This window comes from Elgaria multicarinata, chromosome 20 (genome assembly GCF_023053635.1).
Source record: "Elgaria multicarinata webbii isolate HBS135686 ecotype San Diego chromosome 20, rElgMul1.1.pri, whole genome shotgun sequence".
NCBI classification, from domain to species: Eukaryota; Metazoa; Chordata; class Lepidosauria; order Squamata; family Anguidae; genus Elgaria; species Elgaria multicarinata.
In genome coordinates this window covers 16,026,375-16,049,626 of record NC_086190.1, presented here as the reverse complement: position 1 = coordinate 16,049,626, position 23,252 = coordinate 16,026,375, and the positions used below count along the sequence as shown (strand labels likewise).

At 46.5% G+C, this 23,252-nt stretch overlaps 1 protein-coding gene across 1 annotated transcript in view; it reads left to right on the top strand.

Moving 5' to 3' along the window:
• Window positions 1-19,734, top strand: part of CTNNBIP1 (catenin beta interacting protein 1) — a 38,358-nt gene extending 18,624 nt beyond the window's left edge. The window contains exons 5-6 of the mRNA XM_063145281.1: window positions 894-984; window positions 17,854-19,734. Of these exons, the coding sequence (XP_063001351.1) occupies window positions 894-984; window positions 17,854-17,912 (150 nt within the window). The 3' untranslated portion in view covers window positions 17,913-19,734. The remainder of the gene's footprint in view (window positions 1-893; window positions 985-17,853) is intronic.
• The last annotated feature ends 3,518 nt before the right edge of the window (window positions 19,735-23,252 follow it).

The following is a 23,252-nucleotide window of genomic DNA, read 5'->3' as shown; positions in this document are numbered from 1 at the left end:
AGTGCCCATGTTTATGGTACAGGGATGGGTAATTTGTGGCCCTCCTGAGTGTTTTGGCCTACAACTTCTATGACCTCTCACCATTGGCTATGTTGGCTGTGGCTGATGGGAGGGAGAGAGAGAGAGAGAGAGACAGCCGCCTTCCAGTGTACAAAAGCTTTCCTGCTTGTTGCCTGGAGATGGTTTCTTACTGCAGGCGACTGAGCGAGTGACTATTCACATGCCTGATCGTGGGCTTTTTAGAGCAAGTCCCATTTGGTTTGTTGTGCGGGATTATATCACTTCTTACTCGGCTTTACGTCTGGACCACTCTGTGGGCAAAGGGTAATTGCAGCTTGATTAAATTATGTAAAATAGTACTAAACTCCTGCCTCCTGACCTGTACACCAAAATGCAGATAATTTGTGGATGCTAATTGCGTCTAGGTTTCAGTAATGTTTCTGCCCCGTGATTTTTGAAACATAAAACTGTTAAATGAAATCGTACGATAGCACTTGAGAAATACAGATAATTCCGTAATGCATGCTTTAGTCCCCGGCCAGATGCACGGATGTTTGTGCACTTGGGGTTATATTAATGCTAGCATTTGGGACTTATTTGGATGCATGAGGACCTCTGAATATGGGATAAAACGATAATCAACGTATACTCGCATAGCTAGATTAATAAACTGCAAGAGTCTACAAATACATTTAAACGTCTCGTATCATTTGGTGTGCGCTCCATGCACCTTTGCATGAAAAGAGGGCAGTTGTCTAGCTCCTGCATATGTGACTGCATGGGTATAAATGACAGCAAAGAAAACTAAACTGAATTGTAACTAGACTTGGACTCTGCTACTCAGTTCATTTTCTGCCACATTTGTGAATTCTATTTGCTTTGTCCTTTTCCAGTTAACCACCAGCGAAGAGGAGTTCTTGCGGACGTACGCAGGGGTAGTGAATAGCCAACTTAGCCAGCTTCCTCAGCATTCGATTGATCAGGGTGAGTAGCAGGGGAAAGAGATGCGTAAGCTTTCAAGCCCTGCTGGTATAAATGACCTGCACGGAAGTGAGTGGCTTTTAATTGATTTTTAAACCTCAAAGTGGTAGAATTCTAAGACTTGGTTCTCTTTGAGCATATGTTGAGGGAAGGGAACAGCTTTGTGAACCCAGCCCTAAAGGAAATGTAAAATCCTGCAAGAAGGAGTGATCCAAATTCCAAGAAAAAAGCTTATTATTGTGCCCCCATAAACTATTCAATATGCATCTTTTTACATGTGTTACACTGAGCTGTTGCTGCTGTTGGCTGTAGAGGGTCTATGAAGCCTCACTCATGCGACTGGAAGGTTAATGTGCTCCTCCTCCTGGCTTGGGAGATGTCCCAAGCGTTGCCCACATTATTTTCTTTTCAGTCATAAGGGCTAGAAACTTGCTTTTTAAAAACCCTGCCATTCAGTTCTGAGCATGGAATAAAGTTCTTCATTTTTTTTGCTTTAATGGAATACACACAGCCCGAGGAAAACATATGCATGTTGACCAATCTTGTTTTCAGCTTGTCAGTGAGACGTAACCTATTATTATTATTATTATTTATTTATTTATTTATTTATTTATTTATTTATATAGCACCATCAATGATGTTGCTGTCCAGTGCAGTTTAATGATGGATGAAGTTGATTTAAATGTCCTTGAGATGCCTGAGGAATGTGAAGTGACATAAGCCACAAAGACTTCAAAAGCTCACTGAAGGCCCGTCGCAGGTCCCGTGTTTTCATATGACGGAACTTGGTTTTGATCATTTTTCTTGGCCTTGAGCAAAATTGCAAGTGCAGTCTCAGAAAGAATTCTTAATTCAGACACCATGTCCTCACTATGTGGTGTTAGCAGCCGTCTGACACTGCATGGAATTCTTTCTAGCTCTAAAATTGGAAGTAACTCTTGGAGTAAGAGACCTGTGATGCCCTCTGTTAGCGGGGAGCTTACAAATGAGCTCATTCTTAGTGCATTATTACTTAAAGGTTCTTGAGGGTGAGGAGGAGGATTCCCCATTGAGGCACCAACACCATATATAAATGGTTGAAATGGATGACTTTCGATCCTATCATGAGCCCTGTAGCTTATGAAATGCCTGCTTTTAGCTCTTTGATCTTCAACCAGATTCACAGAACAAACTGAAATATACATCTCAGTTTGAGAGTTTAAGAAATATTTAAGTTAGGTTATTGTCTAGTTCAGACTTAAATTTTTTAATTAAATTAAATCATAGTTTAAGCAACCAGGAGTGACCGTTGTGACCACATGCTTTTGTGGGGCTGCACCGTTGAGAGCGAATGCGCTGCCTTCAGCATGCTCAGTGCTTCTGCGTTGCATCCAGTTTCTCACAACCCAGGAATCTCCTGCTCCTGGGTTGTTCGGTGTGACATCCAAACTCAGCACTCTGAGTTGTTGACGGAGAAACAGCACAAAATTTTACCTAAAACCAAACCATGGGTAAAAATGCTTGCACGTGGCTCCAAGAATCCTTTGTTTAAACAACCCATGGGTGGTGGTTACATGCGAACCAGTCCATTGTAGTTATCTAAACGTCACTATAATGCAGTGGTTCCAAACTTTTTCAGGTAACCGCCCCCTTGGTTCCACAAACTCATGCCCAGTGCCCCCTACCCTACCCTATAAAAATCGTTATTCAGAATAGCGGTTTTCAACGACCCACTAAGGAAGATAATAACAATAAAATTCAAAACAGTAACAATTAATTGAATATTAATTGCCGAGGGAGGGAGGGAAAAGAGAGCGGATGCCTCTGATTTGCAGCCAGCGTGGCGGGGCACACCAAGGAGGGTATGTTTCTTCATTAGCATGTTGGTGCTTTTGAAACATTTCAATTCACCGTTAAAAGGACTCTTCTTAAACGGTATTAAAACATGTGTGGATTCTTCCCCTATATGGCTTGGGACCAAACTACCTTCTCCCATAAAAATGTCCCTGGGTTTTAAGACCTTCTGGAGAGGCACTTCTCGGAAAAGACCACCTCTAGCGCCCCCCTGCCGCCACCTTGCCTCTTAACGCCCCCCTATGCAATCCCACCTCCCCCAAGGGGGCGGTACCGCCCACTTTGGGAACCACTGCTGTAATGGAACCGGTTGTGCCAGCTTTTTTGTTGTTCTACGAAATGCGAGACTGAAATACCACCACTACTTTTCCATAAACACAAAAGCACAATGCTGCTGAAGTGAAATTGTGTATTGAAATCACCAAGTCTCTTTGGTGAATTAAAGTTGCCAAGAAAGGTGTCTGGGGGCGCATTGGTGCATACGGGCACCATGTTGCCTAACTCTGAACTACACAGTAGCTGTGTCTGTGGATGGGGGGAAGAGAACATCATGGAGGTAAATTAAAATTCAGTATATTTCATGAGACTTCAATGGCCAAACAGAAATCTGAGCAGCAGGTTTAGCCACTAGATGGCAGCATCTTCCTAGAAAACCTATTCCAAGCGTGTGTTCTCTCTCTCTCTCTCTCTCTCTCTCTGGCTTGAATTTTAAATACACCCCTCCCCCCCCCCCGAAAACTGTTTAAAGGCAGATAGGTGTGTGGCTTTGTCTCCTTGCATCTTGTGTGAAAACTGACTTTCAAAAACTCTTTGGGCAGCAAAGATCCATCAAAGCCCCCTTTCGTTTCTCAGCACGAATTCCATGGTTCCTTGGACCCTCACTCTGGAATTCCCATACTCACATTTGCAAACTCGATCATACACGGCCATTTATATTCATGGGGCTAATTTCCTTTCCTGCACAGCTAAGAGTCCTCACGCCATTCCCCCCTTTACACGTGTGTTTTGCTTTCTATATGTTCCTTTCTTGTCCGGAACAGCCCTCTGCCATTGTAGAGGCATTTGGATTCTGTGACAATTCTTCGGCTCTCCCATTGGCTAGCAAGGGGAAGGTGTATGCTCAAGGCTGGCAGTCAGGTTCGGTTTCTTTCTAGTCCCTAGAGCAGGGCTGCAGAACCTCTGGACCAGGGGTCAAATCCAGCCCTGCTGGGTTCTCTGTCTGGTTCTCCAGCATCCCTAGGTGGCCCCGCCTTGTCCTGCCCCCCCCCTCCCCCCCACATCGATAATTTGTTGGTTTCTCGGCTTATGTGCAGGCTGAAATGCCTCTCTTCTAAGAGGCTGAAATGCCTCTCTTCAGACTTAATTACTGTAAGAGCTTTAAACTAACATATGCTGCTATTTTGAATATTATTCATCCCCTTTTGCCTTCAGCCCCACCCACCCCTGGAATGCGGTCCCCGAGAGCTTCTCCGAAATGGAATTTGGCCCGTGAGGTTCAACACCCCTGCCCTAGTGGGTGGAGGCAATCCAAGATGGTTGCCGGGGTCATCTTGGCTGAGAGACCAACATGTAGGGTTACTTTGTCACATGCCCCAATTTGTTTGTTTATTTATTTATTTAGAATATTTATATTTATTTATTTATTTAAGGATTTTTATGCCGCCATTCAGCCAAAAAAGGCTCTCATGGCGGCTTACAAAAGTATTTCTTGACAGTCCCTGCCCACAGGCTTACAATCTAAAAGACATGACACAAAAGGAAAGGGGATTGGGAGGGAGGAGGAGGAGGGGGAAAAGGAAAGCAAACTCAGGCACTACAATCTTAGTTGGAAAGTTCAGCAGTTACAGGTGACAGCAGGAGGGAGGGGGCTCTCAGCTGGAGCTGGACCCAGGCACGGTGGAGAGGTGCCTGGCCGCCGCTTCCTCCCTCACTGGTGGCCTCTGCAGAGACAGTTGGTAGGAGGAAGGAGGGGGCTCTCAGCTGGAGCTGGACCCAGGCACGGTGGAGAGGTGCCTGGCTGCTGCTTCCTCCCTCACTGGTGGCCTCTGCAGAGACAATATATTTATATATATATATATTTATATACCGCTCCGCATTGGAATAAAGACGTTTTCAGGAGGCGCCGAAAGGAGTACAAGGTTGGCGCCTGCCTGACCTCCAGAGGCAGGGAGTTCCACAGGAGGGGGGCCACCACGCTGAAGGCTCTTCCCCTGGTGGATTCCAATCGGAGGATGGATCTAGGTGGAACCACCAGGAGCAGGCCCTCGGATGACCTCAGTGACCGGGCAGGTTGGTAAGGGAGAAGGCGCTCTCTCAGGTATCCATAGATGTGGGTGGCTTGCGTGCAGAATAGACTTGGCAGACCTTTAGCCTTGCTTCTGGTGCTTTGTCTCCATGTGTTTGCCGTTGTTTATTTATTTATTTAAAACATTTATATCTCGCCCTATACCATTAAGACCTCAGGGCGACGTACAGATAAAAGCATACAGTATAAAACAGTAAATATACACAGCTAGAAACAAATTAAACCATAAACCAAGTTAAAACAATATATAATTTAAAAGCAGTAAAACAATTAAAACAGTTAAAACAATGTGCCATCTTAGTGAACTTAACCATTAAAAGCTTTATTAAAAAGCCATGTTTTCACTTGGTGCCGGAATAAAATCAGCGTTGGCACCAGTCGGGCCTGGTATGGGCCAAACATGTATGGTATGCTTTTAATCAGTTTGTAATGTGTTTTATATTACTGTTGTTCCCCGCCTCGATCCAAGTGGAGAGGCGGGTAAGAAATAATTTATTTTTATTATTATTAAGGGATAGTTGCAGCCCTGTTTCCATGAGGTTTAGATATTTGCCAGGCACGTGAAAAGGAATAGACTCAAGGAAGCTAAAGTTTAGTGGAGGAGTCCAAGTGAGCCGCCTGACTAGTTATTCTAGAAAAATGGATTCAGACAGGAAAGCTCTAGAATGTTCTGTTTGGAGCTCTGGAAATATCCCTGTGACAGTGGAAGATAATTAGTGCAGTACTTCTATAAAGCGAGCTGTCTCTCTTGGAGACTTTGCCACTGAGGGATATTTTGAAACCAAGACTCCAAGGTTTGCTCTTCTCCATGGACTCAGAAGTAGGAAAGATCTAAAGAACGAAGGCATTGATCTATGTAAGTACATGCCTGGGGGAAATGTTGCCTGCCTTCTTTCCCTGTCAACTGTTTTGATCTATTCTGCATTAGCTTCTCCGCCTATTAAAGAGGAAGGAAAAGCAGCAGCTTTTGATGGGGGCCGTGCTAAGCTGCCGTTTGTCAGATAAACCAAGTAGGCTGCCTTGTGCAACGGAGAGTTGGGCACATCCTGGCATTTTGCTTTTTTCAAATGCAGAGGATAGGATTCAGCTGTTCTGTTGCCTGTTTGCGCGAGGCGTCCAGAAAACTGGGTCCGTGTGGTCCATCACACCAGCCATGGCGACTCTGCTGCCTCTGGTTGCTATAGCAACTGTGCCTTGTTGGTTCTTGGAAGAAAACCGGATCCCTGGGGAGGGAGCACAGAGCTGAGATGCAAACATGGTCTGTGCAGGTAGGTTGACAGGCTGGCGTTTAAAAATAAAGCCACTCAGCCTGCACTATTTAAGAGGGAGAAAGTTGTTCTGCGGTTTGAGAGCAGAGGAGGAGCAGTGAAGATTTAGGTTCTGTCTTACGCGGCCTCCTTTTGCGGCGGTGGCATGCAGCCATACTGTGCAGTGCGTTCTTCCTTTCTAGCATGCAGTCTATATTTTCATATATATATATTTACACTGATACGCACAAAGGCAAAGGGTCTTTGGAAGGCTGGGGAGGAAGCAGTTTGCTCTCCTAATAATTCTAGATCCTCTGAGCGTCACGCGCTCTATGCTTTCATCACTCATTGCTGAAATGTTGCAGATACATCCCAAAGGGGCAAAAATGCACAACATAAATAGGACTAACTTGAGGCCATTACTGAAAATTTATTTATTTTGTTTATTTATTGCATTTTTATACTGCCCAATAGCCGAAAATCTGGGCGGTTCACACAAAAATTTCCCAATAGCTGCCTATCGATTTATAATACCTCCAGTGAACAAGAGATCCGTTATGGTGTAGTAGTTTAAGTGTCGGACTTGAACTGGGGAAATGCTGGATCGAGTCCCTGTTCAGCCATGGAACTTACTGCCCATTGACTCTTTTATGGTGTGGAGAATGTGGACAGGAAGACATTTTTCTCCCTCTCTCATAAGTCTAAAGCCCAGTCGGGTCGTCCCATGAAGCTGATCGGTGGGAGATTCAGAACAGATAAAACGAAGGACTTCTTCACACAGGTCAGAGTTAAACTATGGAACTCACTCCCACAAGATGTAGTGATGGCTACCAATTTGGATGACTTAAAAAGGGGGTTGGATAAATGCCTGGAGGTGAAGGCTATCAAGGGCTACTAGTCCTGATGGCTCTATGCTACTATCAGAGGCAGTAAGCCTATATACAATTGCTGGGGAACATGGGCGGGAGGGTGCTGTTGCACTCGTGTCCTGCTTGTGGGTCCCTAGTCGAGAGTCGGTTGGCCACTGTGTGAATAGAATGCTGGAGTAGATGGAGCCTTGGACTGATCCAGCAGGTCTATTCTGATGTTCTTAAGCCTTATGTTTTAGCCTCCTGTACTAGGGTGGTTGTAAAGAAGGTGGCTGGGAGGGGCATATTACGCTCCTCTTATCTTAAAAGAAATATATATATATATCAAAAGAAACGTGAAAATGTAGGTTTGTGGCCATGGTTCTAAGGCAGAGATGAATTTTATTGGTTCAATAGCATACGCCGTGCTATAGAGAACTCTGCCTGATTCCTATTGTCAGATCATCTTCACAAGAAGCTAAAGCCACATTAAAAACTGTTTTGTTCCTGAGCTATAATTGTGACTCCCATGATTTGTCACATCTGCCTTTTTCTAGCCCAGACACCGTTTGTGTGAATCACTTGGCATCGCTTTTGGGCATCGTTTGGGAGTCTCGACTACAGCAGAACTGAGCAGTTAAAACAAGCCTGTGTAAACTGGGACACGCTAGGATGAATCACTGAATATGCATTTTCACAAGTTGCTTCCTACTTGGTTTCTTCTGTTGAGTGAAGTCTGTGTTTGCTCCTGCTGTGAACAGCAGACACTTTCACCGGTGAATGCAGAGTTTAGCGACAGCTTGCAGCCTTCTCTGCTGTTTGACTCCATTTCCCAGTTTCTTGCAGGCCTTCCAAGTCTACTCTGTTTCTTTAAAAGGAGCGCAAATTGCGAGAACGTAAAAACTAAAAGAAGCTTTGTTCGTCTTTAGCGTGCCTTAAGACCCTTTGTGTTTTGCTGCAATAGACTAACGAACGCATTGTGGTGCAAGCTTTTATGGACTTTGGTCCACTTCATCAGCCATGTGAAGTATTGTTGTTCTCAGCCGGCAGGTACGTTATAGACACACGGGTGCAGAGGAAAGGTTTAAATGCATGCGAAGAAGTACAGTCACCATCCAAAGCAGCATTTGTGATAACACAGTCATCTTAGCAGGATGCTCCCCAAATGAATAGAATCAAATGTCCCGTTAAGTTCTACTTCTGAGGTGTGTGTGTGTGTGTGTGTGTGTGTGTGAGAGAGAGAGAGAGATTGCCCTGCATTGAGGTCCAAGAATGCCTTGGAAAGTGCCTTGGAAAAAGAGGAGGCCTTATCCTTTTAATTATCGAGCCTCGTGTGGCGCAGAGCGGTAAAAGCAGCAGTTTCTGCTTTTTTCTCAACCCACGGCCTGAGTTCGATCCCAGCAGAAGCTGGTTTCAGGCAACCGGCTCGGGTCGACTCAGCCTTCCATCCTTCCAAGGTCGGTAAAATGAGTACCCAGCTAGCTGGGGGAAAGGTAATCACGGCCGGGGAAGGCAACGGCAAACCACCCCGCTATAAGGCCTGCCAAGAAAACGTCAGCGAAAGCTGGCGTCCCTCCAAGAGTCAGTAATGACTCAGTGCTTGCACGAGAGGGTCCTTTCCTTTCCCTTCCCTATCCTTTGAATTAGGTTCCCCCCTCTTTTTTTTCTTTCTTTATTTAAAAAAAGCCTGTTGCTCCCCCTCCTCATAATGCTGTTTTTGGTCGTTGGAGCCCCCAGCTCTGCCCACCGTCTTGAGGTATCTTAGAGAGTGCGCTTTGGGTATGCAGTTGTAGAACTGGAGCAGTTTGTAGAACTTTTGTCCTGTTTCGGAGTTAGTCGATTTGAAGCATTGGGTTCTCGCCTTTGCATACTGGAAGGACCTTTGCACATAATATAAAAGCACAATATACGCTTTCGTGGTTGGAATTCGCTACCACGAGATGTAGTGATGACCGCCAATGATGATGACTTTAAGATGGGATTAATCAAATGCATGGCGGATAAGGTTGCCAACAACTACTAGTCCTGATGGTTATATGCTACCTCCGGTGTCAGAGGCAGTGTGCCGATGTATCTCAGTTGCTGAGGAACGTGGGTGGGAGTGTGCTGTTCCACTCATGACCTACTTGTGGGTTTTCCGTGGGCACCTGGTTGGTTCTTGTGTGGACAGAATGCTGGACTAGATGGACCCTTGGTCTGATCCAACAGGGCTCTTATGTTCTTCTGGAGAAATGACTGTTGTAGAAAATGGCAGATTAGATACTAGAGATCTGGTGAACAGGTGGCTTAAATAGCAACGAGATCGCAAGTGGGTTCGCTCAGTTATTTTCCAGCTCCTCTTCATGCTGTATCTTAATACTGGCAGTCACGGCGTCCCCTGAAAAGCATTCATATTGGTTCAGCCCTGGTTCTCAGGCATGCGGCAAAGGGTCTGCTTCTTTTCAAAGCTGTATCCTCTGACGCAAACACACTGTGTTTCTTCCTTCAAAGAAGGCAACCTTCGTTCTAAATAAGGCCTCCCGAGGCTGCAGACCTAGGTCTTCGTTTTCTCCTTCCTGTCTGCCTCACCATGGCAAAGTGCTTGTCTTTGGCATCATTATTAATAAGAATTACTGCGATGGTCTGCAAGCAATAGCAACTGCAACTGATCAAGTGATGAATTTATCATACTTCGCCTACAAGTCACAAGGCTAACCGCTTACGGGGGCAGTCCTATGCGTGTTCAGACAGAAAAACATCCTCAAACTCCCAACAACCCCCAGCAGGAATGGCTGACTGGGAGTGTTGGAAATTGTATGACATTTTTTGCCTAAACATGCATAGGATTGCATTCTAAATGTCTTAGAGCACAACCTGGGGCGCTCCAGATGTGATGGACTGCATCTCCCAGAATGCCCCAGCCAGCTGGCTGGGGCATTCTGGGAGTTGTAGTCCAACACATCTGGAGCGCCCCAGGTTGAGGAAGGCTGTCTTAGAGGAAACTATCATTATCGGTTGAGGGATATATAGTTGCATATACTCCCCGGACCAGACTTCCCCAAACTGGCGCCTTCCAGGTGTGTTGGACTTGCAAGTTCCAGAATCCCACAGCTAGCAAGGCCAATGTCTCTACTGGCTGGGAATTCTGGGAGTTGCAGTCCAACCTATCTGTAGGGCACCAGACGGAGGGAGGCTGCCCTGGGCTGTGGGGATACCGATTACCATTTGAAGGCAACTGAGGTTACAGTGAGTCAATCCCGATGTCTACGTGTGTGTGCTTCCTGATCAATTATTCTTGTATAACCCAGGAGACTTTGAAGAAGTTAAATACAATTAGAGCTTCGTCTGTGAAAGGCTAGCATCCAAGTTACCTCACCTTGTATCACCTTCAAACATTAATTCCTCCACCCCACGACGTGATCCAGGCGATACCTCTGCTTTTGTTGGGGCATGCTTTCCCTCGCCCACCCAGGGGTGATGGGGTGTGTGTGTGTTGTTGTTGAGGGAGTGCGGAAGCATCAATTAAATTCCCTTTGGGAATGAAACATGGGAAGAACAGATGGGAGCACTATAGCTGGAGGGTGCCGCTGCGTTGGAAAAGAAGGTTGGGACTGTTAACAAACCTTGGGGCTACTGTCAAAATCAAAGTCTGGATTGTCAGCCGGTGGGGGTGGGTGAGGAAAGGCAAGTTTATGCTTGGAGACAGAACTGCAGACGGAAGAGCTTCAGATCCTGCTGTCTGGGACAAGGCTACTCATGGCAGCTGCAGTTCACATCCACAGCCATTTTCCCGTTGCCACAGGCTCTTCTTCCCCGTTAACGGCATGTATCCTTTCGATATGAGCCTTCGTGGGATCAGGACAGGTTATGGCCAGTTGAAGCGTTAAAATGGTTACACCCCATCCCCGAACGTAGAAAAGCTAGGTTGAGCGCACGTCATGTGCTGAGAACAGCATTGTAAAGTCTGTTTTGTTTTTGTTTTTAAAGAAATAGCCCACCTGCTCTCACATCATTGGTAATCGTTTGTGACCTAGAAGGAGAAATAAGTAACTGTTCTACCTGATCACCTGGAAGCAATATCTTAGTCTCCACAGGCAGTTGGCTATTTAGAAGCCTGAGTAAGGATTGGTATCTCTTCAGTGTAGTAGCTAGCTCCCTTAGGCTCGGAGTGGTGAACAAGCGGTGACTTAAGCCCTGGAGTGATGTCATCTTCACACCTCGAGTGAGTCAGTCATGGGTGTGGATCCCTTAACTGATGTATGAAATGAGCCGAAGTCTCCATCCTCCAGCAACCCTAGTTCACTTTGATCATTGCAGGTTCCTTATTTCATCCTTCTCATCCGCTGACGGAGCAAATCGCAACCACCCCACCTGAGTTCCTGGGTGGTGAGTTATGGGGCCCCCATAACACGGCTCTCCTTCTAAATTTTAAGACTGCTAGCCTCAAAGATCCCAGGGCACAGAACACTGTCTGCTTAGCGTTGCTTTTTGATTAATGGGCAAATTATTCCCCGCCTCCTCTGCTACCCCCAGATATGGTTGCAAATAAGGTCTTAAGTTTCAGAAAATGGGATGAGGCAGGGAAGTTATTTCTGGATTGAACCAGTCCAGAACTTGGGACGACCGAGATGGAGTGTTCCTGCATACCAAAAATGAAAAATAGTGTGACGTAGTAGGACATAACAGTCTTGTCCTTTTAAGAATCCCTACACCTATGGACTAAGTTCTCCCAAAACCTGCAGAATGTCACTCCTATCGGTGACATGTTAAACTAATTCTCCCCTCTCCCTCCTTTTTGTGATGGAGAGGTGTTAAATTAGCCATCTTTTTAGGCGCTGCCTGCCTACATGATGTTTTCTTCAAACGCCCTCCAGCGTTTCTGAAAGGTTGGTCTGTTTTCCGATGTGGCCTCTCACTCAACACCCATGCTACTTGCAGCCACCTTGAGTGCCGGAGTATAAATCAAATAAAGTAATGATGATAATGATGATGATGTAAGTTGGATCTGAGCTTTACAGTTCATCTAAGTAGGGACTACCAGTTTCTCTTACTGCTACCAGGCTTGATTTCTCTCTTTCCTCCCTCTTTTAATTTTAATAAGTTTCTTAATTGGCATCTGGGGTTTGACTGTATACTTTGATCACCCAAGGAATAATATTCTCCCACATGCCAGACTGCTCGATTTTACGCCATGCGTTTTGATCCGAGGGAGGTAAGGGAAAACAGGCTGCAACTCCTCCAGTGAAACCTTGGGGTTCACCTGGCAGTGGGTCTACACCCAGGTTAACCACCCTTCACCCCACAAGCCAGATGGTAACTGAAGAGTGGTGGCAAAGTTTAAGATAGGAGTGTGGCAAGTTGCCCACTTTGCAGGATTGGTATAGCGTGTCCTTCATGGCTAGCATGATGGGGAGGAGGCCAAGTTGGAACCTTTCCCCCTGACATTTATATTTCTAGGTGGAGGGAATTTTTGTATGGATGAACATTCGGGGTCCTGTTTGAAACAGGGCTGGTCCATGAAGTCACGAAGAGGCGGAAGCAACTGAATGAATAAACAACAAAACTCAATGTCTCCTGGAAGTGATTCCTGCCCTGCCGTTCAGGGATCGGTGAAATTGTCTTGGCTACTTGCAGAACTGTATTATTTTTACTATCTAAAGAAAGGTTCTTGGCTTTTGATAACTTTCAGTATCTGATATTTCAGAGTCTAAGCCACCTAGGGTTTTACGTTGGAGGACCAAGATTCTGCAAACGATGTCAATAATAATAAAAAATTGAACCAATTCCCTTTGTTTTTGTTTTGCTCTAGATTCCTTGTGTGTGTTCTAGATAATCTAACAGCGTTCTTGGAATGTGGCTTTGTAAACTGCTCTGGCCATTGCAATCTCTATATGACGAAAGAACTGATTTGGGCCGTTGAAATCGGCTATGGGGCTGCAAGGACTTATCTTGAAATAAGTCTCATTGACTCAAATGATTTTTTGGAAGAGAACGAGGATTGGGGTCAGGGAGGAGGGTCGGCGCGAAACCAGCACCTGCTGCCTGTTAGGGAACTCGACTCATCTCCTTTGTGAACTGTGATGTCATCTGTGATCTTGCTGTTGCTAGGCAACCCTGCTTCCCATGGAATTTCCCCAGCAAAGGCACCTCTAGATTTAAAGGTAGTGCATGTAGAAGGCTGCGCTTGGCCTTCTTTCTGATTGATACTGCCTCCAGTCTCAGAGGCCGTAAACTTATATGCACCAGTTGCTGGGGAACATGGGCGGGAGAGTGCCGTTGCAACATGTCCTGCTTTGTTGGTCCCTGGTCGACAGCTGGTTGGCCACTGTGAACAGAGTGCTGGACTAGATGGACCCTTGGTCTGATCCAGCAGGGTTCTTCTAATGTTCTTATGTACTCTTTTCCCTTAGAGCAGCCTTCCTCAACCTGGGGCGCTCCAGATGTGTTGGACTACAACTCCCAGAATGCCCCAGCCCTGGGGCATTCTGGGAGATGCTGTCCAACACATCTGGAGCGCCCCAGGTTGAGGAAGGCTGCCTTAGAGCATAACCAATACAGATTATGTGGCGTATAGGAAGAGGAACTATTACTCATGAATTCAGTTTATTGCTTAGGCAGAGGGCTGTTAATCCCATTTTTTTTTCTTTTTAAGTACTTGGTCCCTGGGACTTGCATGAAGAGGACAGAAAAGTAAACGAATGCAGAAGATCCACCACAACAGATAATCCACCCAATACAGTTTGCGTAGTCTGCAGGGCTAATGCGGTCAATACCGTGCCTTCAGCTCTGACCAACCACACGTCTGCGTGCTGTTCTTGAAGCTTGAGTTCTTCGTTTCCTCTCAGATCTATCCCCTGCAGTTCTAATGATTTTAAGTAAATGCATCTCTCTCGTTTAATTTGGCACTTGGACACTGGTCTTTAAGGGAATTTTGAAATGTTTTGCGTGATGGAGATGTTCTGTCTAGTTAATAGGCACATTGCAGAATGCCTGAAAGATTACTGTCTTGACTTCCTTTTTCTTTCCTTAAAGCTCTCTCTCTCTCTCTCTCTCTCTTTTTTTTAAAGACGTTGCCCTTAATTTGTCCCAACATGCTAAGCTTCTTAGCTTTCCTAAACCTTCCATAATGTTAGTCCAGAGAGTGGTTTCTGCCAGATACTTATTCATCGTCAGTTTGAAAGGTGCAGGCGAGACAAAATAGTTGGTGGGCTCTGATGTTGAGAATAAAGGTGACCCGTAGTTGCGGTTCATGTAACTATTTAACCGTTTGTTGTTAAAAATGTCAACGTGGCCCCCATCTCCTTAGGGTTCCCCCGTTCTTTCTCTCGGGAATTGGAGAAAAGCTGGCCCACGCCCCTACTCCCCAGCCAATAAGCTTAAGATTCTGTGCATTCTCATGGAGAAAACTTGGCTTGATCAAGGCAGCACTCAGGAAACAAGTAGCTTGCTTAATCTCATTAGTGTTTGTTCTTCAGGAGTGCTGGCGTCTGGACGTTCCAGTAGCGGCAGAACGTCTGCATTAATGCCCAAACTCTTATCTTCAAGGGCAGAGTTCTCTCAATTTGCTGGTGTGTGGGGAGCTTTCCTGCCTGTATACTATTGAACAGCTTGCGCTGTATTCACTGGATGGTCAACCATCAATTGATCGCAGAGCCAGTGTGATGTACTGGTTAGAGTGTTGGACTGGCCGTCGGGGGTTCTGGGTTCTAGTCTCCACTCAGCCATGGAAGCTCACTGGGCCAGTCACAGACTCTCAGCCCAGCCTACCTCACAGGGTTGTTGTGAGGATAAAATGGAGAGGAGGAAGAGGATTATGCATGACTCCTCGGGTTCCTTGAGGAGGAAAAAAGGCGTGATACAAATGTAATAAATAATAAGTCCCGACTCACAAATGTGAAATCCACCACCGTGTAACAATTGCTTAATACAGGAGGTCTGTTAAATATCACTCAAAGTTTCCTATCAAGGACTCTGAGCTTTTGATGCTTCCAACAGGTACCTATTGCAGTCTTCCATTTAATCTAGTATTTTGCATTTCTGGGGAGAACGTAATGGAGGATCTATCCCACTATTTGTACCACTGTCTTATTTACGAAGAAGCAAGGTGCCGATCTCTCTTGCTGGCTGTTAGCAACAAAAGCTAGCAGCAGTGCAAACAAATTATAATGCAATACCAGATAAAAACAAACTGAAAACCTCATATGCCTGGGAGAATAATGAGCGCAGGTGAACCTCTCTGGGAAGCTCATTCCACAACTGGGGTGCCACAGCAGAAAAGGCCCTTAGTAGCCACCCACCTCACTTTCTTTGGCAGGGGCTCCCAGAGAAGGACTGCTGAAGGTGATCTTCAGCCGCAGTAGTCGCTCCTGAGATCTTGATGTTTAACTGTCTTGAGTATCCTTTATAGTGAACATCTCTCTCAGCTGCCATGTTGGAAAGGAAAACTCCACCCCACCCCCCTTTGAGGTTTAGCAACCCTGCTCCTTTCTAAACCCAAAGTGCTGTGCTCTGACCACAACATAGACTGTGGTGGGTCTGGAAGGCGCTTCCCCAACACAAAATGAAAGCAACTTTGCACGGCATAAAACTCATCTCCTTGCTATTGATCTGTATCCAGAGGCAGTGTGGTGCTTTGAACCGACTTGCCAGAAGATAGCGGCTTGACCGATTGGGGAAGAGGGTACATTAATCTCACGTCAACAAAAACTGGGAAGTGGCGCCCTTGCGGGTTTCTTCTGGATGAAGACAAAACCTGCGTTTATTGTATTTGGAACGGCTCTCTCTGCTATCTAATCCTTTTAACCAAGAGGCTTCAAAGGAAGCCTTATTAAAGGAAATAATCTGTTCGTGCAGGCCTAATTAATTTGTGTGGGGCCAGGAAGAAAATGCTTCTTGTTATCAGTTGTACTTTAAACGGCAAAGATCATTTTAAAAACTCGAGATCAATCAAGTGCTTAGCCAAACATCCGCAGTCGTGTGGGCGGGGACTCTTGGATCACAGGCAGCTTCTCAGTTTGGCTCCGCACACTGCCGCTGGAAGATCTGTAGATGAAAGTGTAAGCAGCTTCCTCCGTGTCAGCCTTGGGAGTCCAGAAGTTCTGCAACAAATTAAACATGGCACGGACGTTCCCCATAAGACCACCTCGCTGCCCGGAAGCCTGCTCGAAAGAGAGGCTTGAAGGATCGTCTTTTCTCTCCGGTGCTTAAAGCATGGTCATCCTGCAGGGATTCTCAGCAGTGGAGCGAGAACTGACTTGACTACAGAATACTCCAGAGGGGAAGCTTGGATATGCTAGCTGCCACAGACCGTTTCCACACAGCAAACAACCCATGGTTAACACACTGTGGGTTCTTCGTGAGTACGCGAGACTGCACTAGCACGCTGGCACCCGCCCACCCGTTTCCAATGCGGTAAACAGCCCAGGGCTGCTCCATTCCTGGGTTGTTCTCCATTATGTCTGAACCCAAAACTCACCTGTTGAGGGAGAAACAGCCCAGAGATATAACCTGGGAGCGGTGGCTTTTGTTTCTAGGTTTTGGTCTTGATTTTTGTTTAGACTTCTGACATGGGGTAGGCAGGAGTCTCTCCTTGCTTCCAGGTCATTTCACGGGCCAAGAAAGGGAGGTAGGGTGGAACTCTCCATATCAATTACTTTCTGAATTGGTCAGGGCTGGTGCTTTGGTGATGGTTGGTAGTTTTGCCCCTCCGCGACATTAAAAAAAAAAGAAGACAGCCCACATCTGCAGCCATGCGCCTTGTATGTTACATCACGCAACTGGATTTTCTAGCCAATAGGAAGAGTGGATCAACACATGTCTGCAGAGAATGCAAGGGGCATTTGCATCCTATGGGAAGATCAGCTGTATAATACATGCACACTGCTGCTTGTTTGTGCTTGCCGGGCCTAGGTTATGTCACCTTTGTTCTGTTCTTTTGGATTTGAGTCGCTTAACACATTTAGTCATCTTTAAAAGGAGGCAGCCTAGCCGCCTCTCGGAGTGCACCGTAGGCCTTAATTATAATCAGTGTTTGGGAACAGCATTAATTCCTTTGAGCACAAGTTGAAAATAAAATGTTAAAAGTTTGTATGTAACCCTTTCTTTCTTCCTTTCCATTTTTATACTGCCAAATAGCCAAGATTCTCTGGCCGGTTCACAATTAAAACCATAAAATACAGCAAATCAAAACAGAATATAAAACTGTAAAAGTTTTTTTAAAAAAAATGCCATGTAAAACCAAAATAAACCCAGCTGCAGTGACAGCCCTGGGAAAACCTGGGTGAAAAGATGTGTTTTCACCAGGCGTTTAAAGGGCGTTACATTTTCCGCCTCCCAAACTGCACAAGAGAGGGTTTTCCAGATGGTGGGTCCCTCTACAGCAACCTCATAGCCAATAATTTAAAGGTCACTTCAACCCCTGTAGGAAAAATGAGGTTAAGAGGTGATAAATGATAAAGGTTATTGTACTAGTTACTTGGTCTGATGCAGGCATTTTTCTTGTTTCCCCCATGTCTCCCTCACTACGTCCCTTCTAGCTTTAAGGAAATCGTTCTTTTCACAGTGGAAGAATCTGGTTAGCGTCTCTTTGTCCTTGGTCCAAACAAATTAAGCCTCCCCGTCCAGTCATAGTTACCGTTTTTGTTTTCCTTTTGTGCTGCAGGTGCAGAGGACGGAGTGATGGCATTTTCCAGATCGGAGACGGAAGACAGAAGGCAGTAACTTGAAGGGTCTGCTTGAACAAATACAGAGCTGGACGGGGCAAACAAGGCTCGGAGATCACGGAAGATGGCCGGACACTCATGAGTTCCTTTGCTTTCCCCTGATTTTTGTTTCCCCCCCCCCTTTGTGGTAGCCTCCCCCTGCCCTGAATTCAGTTTCCCTGTTTGCCCAACCTTTCGATGCATTTCACAGCCTGTTCTGTATCCGCTGTTGTCTCGGCGGGATTGTGTCAATCCAGGACGACCCCAGGAATGCTTTTGTGATTGGCTCTCCCCACCCACCCACCCCAAAAAAGGTGGACTCTTGATTGGCTAAAGGGAGAAACCGTGACCAGTGGAAACACTCCCCACCCCCCTAACTTTTTACATTTTGTATTTTTAAGAATTGTTGCTGACATCCCCGCTTCTCAACGCCTTCAAGCTCTGATGCTTTTTTAGGTCGTGCGTGCGTGTGTGTGTTTTTGGAGAGAGAGGGGCTTGGTTGGGCGAGGCTGGGAATGGCCCGTGGCTACTGTTTGCAACGTGAATGGCTTGCAGGTGTTTTGCTGCCGTCAGTGTTTTCCTTGGTTAAAAAGGAGGGCGGGAGGGGAGAGGGGATTAACGTATTTAGTTACTGCTTCACATTAATTGTCATGGTGGGTGGGGGAAACGTTTTGCCATATTTATTATGTGCTTGCTTGCCTTTTTAAAACGAACAAGAAACCAATCAGCCCTGGCTTAGTGTTGACTTCCTGTTGGCTACCGAGTCGGCCTTGCAGCTGATGCAACACCTGGCGGTCTGCTCTGGGTTCTCCAGTTCCCTTCAAAGTACTGGTGCTTTGAAAGCATGTCGGCTTTTCCTTGCGTCTGTCCAGGCAGGAAGGAGGTGGCCAGAAGCCCTGCCGCCTTGTGTAGAATTGTGGCTGCGTGTCGTGAAAACGAGAGCGAGGCTCCTTTGCCCTGTTTCCCCCCGGGGGGTGTGGGCATTGCAGGTGCCCAGATCTGTGCCATGCAAGCGGATTTCTTCTCTGCAGTCAAATTTCCTCCCCATGCACTGGTTGGTATCGGGATGGGTGCGGGGTGAACCTCAGCCAGTCATAGCACTGGCCTGCACTGATTGGTTGGGTGTAATTGCGAAGATCCTCGCATCAGGCTTGCTTTCCTGGCCCTGCTGATCCCTTTGGAGGCAGAGGATTCTCTGCCTTGAAGAGGTCCAGTCTCGGTTACTGCAGGTGGTAACAGCAGAGACAGTGGCATTCTTGATTCTACACCCTGACTTGGCAGGAAGCGATACTACTTAATCCCGACGTTTCGTGTGCTGCTGCCGGCATCCAAGCCTCCCCGTTGTGTGCCGCGAACTTTAACAGTACTTCCAGGAAGCCACCTAAGTGGGTTGCACTGATAAAGTAGTCCAGGAACACGAGAAATTGAAACTGATTTTTGCTCGTTCCCTTATCTTTGGGGCAAAAATCATTATCTAGAGCAAACCGTTTAAGGACCTGGCTGTGACAGTCATGAGTTCCCCAGGACCTGCGGTTGTAAGGGTGCAAGTGCTTTTGAAATCTGTGTGTGTATATGTGTGTGTGTGTGAGAGAGAGAGAGAGAGAGAGAGAGAGAGAAGTTGGAGTTCCCACCAGACTGAGATGCGAGGGAATATACAGAAAGCAGGAGAGGAAATTATCCAGAATGAAATAAACGTCCATCTACCCGCAACAGAAGCAGTTCCTCCTCAGCGAAGCGATATTGAGCGTTGATGTGCAGCGGTGTAAAGTTCTCAGAGTGAGCCTCACTTTCTCGGGACCTATTTAAATGAAACCGGCAATAAAGGCAGTTCGCTCTTTCAATTCAAGTTTTATTCCCCAAGGAAAGGGGGGGGGAAATAGGTGCACAAAGTCAGCTCCTCGGGAGATCACCTTGAGGGTCTTTCCAGGGGATTAGTGTTCTGACATGGCCACTCTTCAGCAGTTGCTCCTTTGCTGAAGAAAATCCAGATGCTTTCTCCAGACTTTTCCATGATAGGGAATTCTCATTTCCCTAAAGCTCAAAATGCAGTGTATTGTTGGGGGAATACCCCCCCCCCCAGCCAGCGCTCCCATTGAATAGCTGATGTAACTGGGACTGTGGGTATCCCTACCTCTCTTCCCCACCCTCCACTGTGCCACTTGTTGAATTCCATTCACTTTTTTCTTTTTTAAAGGAAATACTACTGTACAGGCTGAGCACTTCCTAGCTGAGGTGCAGGAGTGCTTTGGGGGAACAAAAGGATACTATCCCAATTCCCCCTTTAGCAATGGCCCAACATTTCATGCATTCCTCTCCCCAAGATGCTGTCTCCATCCTCCCCTTCCCATCCCTCCTGCACAGATGTTCCACTCCCCAATATCTTCGCAAAGCAGTACGAAAGCTATTCTACCCTGCATCGGTGCTGCTGATTGCCCCAGCCCCATTCAAACATCCGTTGCTTCCGCCGGGGGGTGGTGGGTGGTGAGATGTTCCTGGATTGGGGCTGATGCAAAGAAGGCAACGCTCTCTGGAAATCGAGTCCTCCGGAAAGCCCCCTTGCACTGTTAAAACGGTGAGTTTGCTGAATCGAACAGGGCAACGGCGCTGCAGCCTTGCTGTTTCGCTGGGGTGCGTGTTCCCTGGATGTGTGGTGTTTCCACGCTGTCCCATCTTTCTCCAGAATCAAAACTCCATTTTATCTTCAGAACAACAGCCCTGTGAGGTAGGTTGGGCTGAGAGTCTGTGACTGGCCCAAAGTCACCCAGTGAGTTTCCATGGCTGAGCGGAGACTAGAACCCAGATCTCCCGACTCCCAGTCCAACACTAACCACTACACCACACTGGCTCTCAACACCACGCTGGCAGTCCTTGAGTGCAACCTTTTTACACGTTTAGAGAGAGAAACATCCTACAACTCCCAGCATTCCCCCATCAGCATGGAGTTGTAGGGCTTCTTTCTGCCTAAACCTGCATATGGTTGTGCCCTGGGGCCTCACTCCTATATTCACTTACCCTGGAACTCAACAAGCTTTTTCAAAATTTATTTATTTATTGTATTTCTATACCGCCCCATAGCCGGAGCTCTCTGGGCGGTTCACAAAAAATAATGTAAACAAAACATGCACGTAAAGCAGGATTCTCTAACTGTTATGGGATGGTGGACACATCTGGAGTTGTGAGGAAGTGTCATGGGTACTAGCACAAAGTGGCTGCCATGATGAGTGCTGCCAATCACAAAACAATTCGTGAGGCTAAATAAGTAACTCGTCTACAAACGTGAAAACAAGGCAGAAGTGCAGTCTGAGTCCCCGAACACAAGCTCTCTTGTTCAGGATCAAACCCTCCCTCCTGAATATATATATATATATATATCTATATCTCCTTCCTGACAAATCATTTTGGGGATTTAGAACTTTGGACAGGATTTGCAGATCAACATAAAAACCAACAGAATTGATGCCTGCTGTGAAGAAGGCTGTGGAGATGGTGCAATCGTTGAGTCTCAGGATTTGAGAAAGACGCTTATCCCATGATGAGCAGTTGACGGACGGAACAGGCTCCATGGGAAACCATTCTGTTCTCAGAAAGCTCTTCCTCCGGTTCTTATAAACGCAGGAGCCTTCGCTGCAGGGCCAACTCAAACCAGCGGCAATTGTGTGCGTGCGTGTTAAGCAGGCCTCAAGCCTGTTCAACATTTCCTCCGCCTCGCTACCTCTGCCTCCCTGCGGCTGGCTGAAATAGCCTCCGTTCCAACGCTACACAACCCCGTCACGTTTCTCAAGTCAAATGTCCACCGTCGCGTCAGCATGTAGGCAATCGCTGTAAAAGGAGGAGGGAATTGGGGAGTCCAGCGGTAGGCTCTTGATTGTACGGCGAGAGGCAAAGGCACTTTACGACCAGGTGGGCTCTTGATAGAATTGATGCCCAGCATGAGGAGAGGCTACATAGAGAACCGTTCATCGTGGCATGAAGCAGAAGCCTATTTTGCTGCTGACTCTGCACTATAATCTGCTTTCGGCGTTAATCGGTGACTACCTAATTGAAGGCACTGAGAAAATGGCCTTGCACACAATGAAGTAGATAACTGGAGCTGAAGCTCACTTTGTCCCTTCCGCTCTGAACTCCTTTGTCTTGAGTCCTTCTAGCTACCCTATGCCCTGCAATGGGGTTGCAGCCGAACACTTTAAAAAAAAAAAGTATAATGCTGTGAACAATATAATGTCGCATAATTTTATTTTATTAGCTGCGTCGGGGTATCTTAAGCCCCAAAGCACTTCGTTTCGGCATCTTTTTCTTTTGTGTGCCCTGCTTTTGATTTGTATGAGAAGCCCAGCAAGGGCAGAGAGAAATGCCTCCAATGCTGTTCAGTGATACGGCTTTTTCTGAACGTACATGGGCAATGGTACAAAATGGTGGTCGAACAAACCATGGATGCTGGCTTTGGGCTCTTTGGAGCCCTAGAAGAATATACGTGTAAGAAATGACATCAAAATAGCTTTCCCCGACTTGATGCATCAGAGGCAGTCAGCCTATGTACACCGGTTGCTGGGGAACATGGGTGGGAGGATACTGTTGCACTGTGTCCCGCTTATGGGTCCCTGGTCAACAGCTGGTTGGTGAATAGAGTGCTGGATTAGATGGACCCTTGGTCTGATCCAGCAGGGCTGTTACGTCCTCCAGATGGTTTAGACTGCAACTCCCATTGTTCCCATGGGCCATACTTGCTGGGAATGATGGAAGTTGCAGTCTGACACTTAGAAACGTAGAGTTGGAAGGGGCTTATAAGCCCATTGAGTCAAATCCCCTTCTGCGGGGCCCCAAGCTAGAGAAGGCTGAAATAAAACCTAAAAATCCATAGTACCATAAGAAGGAGACAAACAGGAAGGTTGGAACGTGAAGAACGATTTAATGAGGCAATCCAGTTGACCCAAGAAGAGACCGCCAACGGTCATTGTTCCACTTCCTATGGAGAGCAGAAGAAGCACTTCCTCACCAGGCCCAGCTACTTTGATTTAAACCCTGACCCCAGTTTAGAGTATCCCTTGATGCCATGCGGATGCATCTTTTCCCATCCTGTGTAGGACCTAATTAGGTTGTGTCGAAGGAAATCTCCCCCTGCAGCCCCGTTCTGCCCGGTCGTCTCAAGAACGTTAAAATTCTAAACAGCTGTTTGAAGTGCTAGGAAGTTTGAGGAGTCTTAAAAGAAGTCTCCGTGCTGCTGCCTTTCTATAAACCGCTTTGAGCTTGGGGGAAAAGATCCTAATTAAACTGGACAGCGTCGTAAGCTTCACCAGCGGCAGCGCCCATCTGAAAGGGATGCAGCCAAGTGTTGGTCCTGAGCCACATTTGAGCTGCTCTT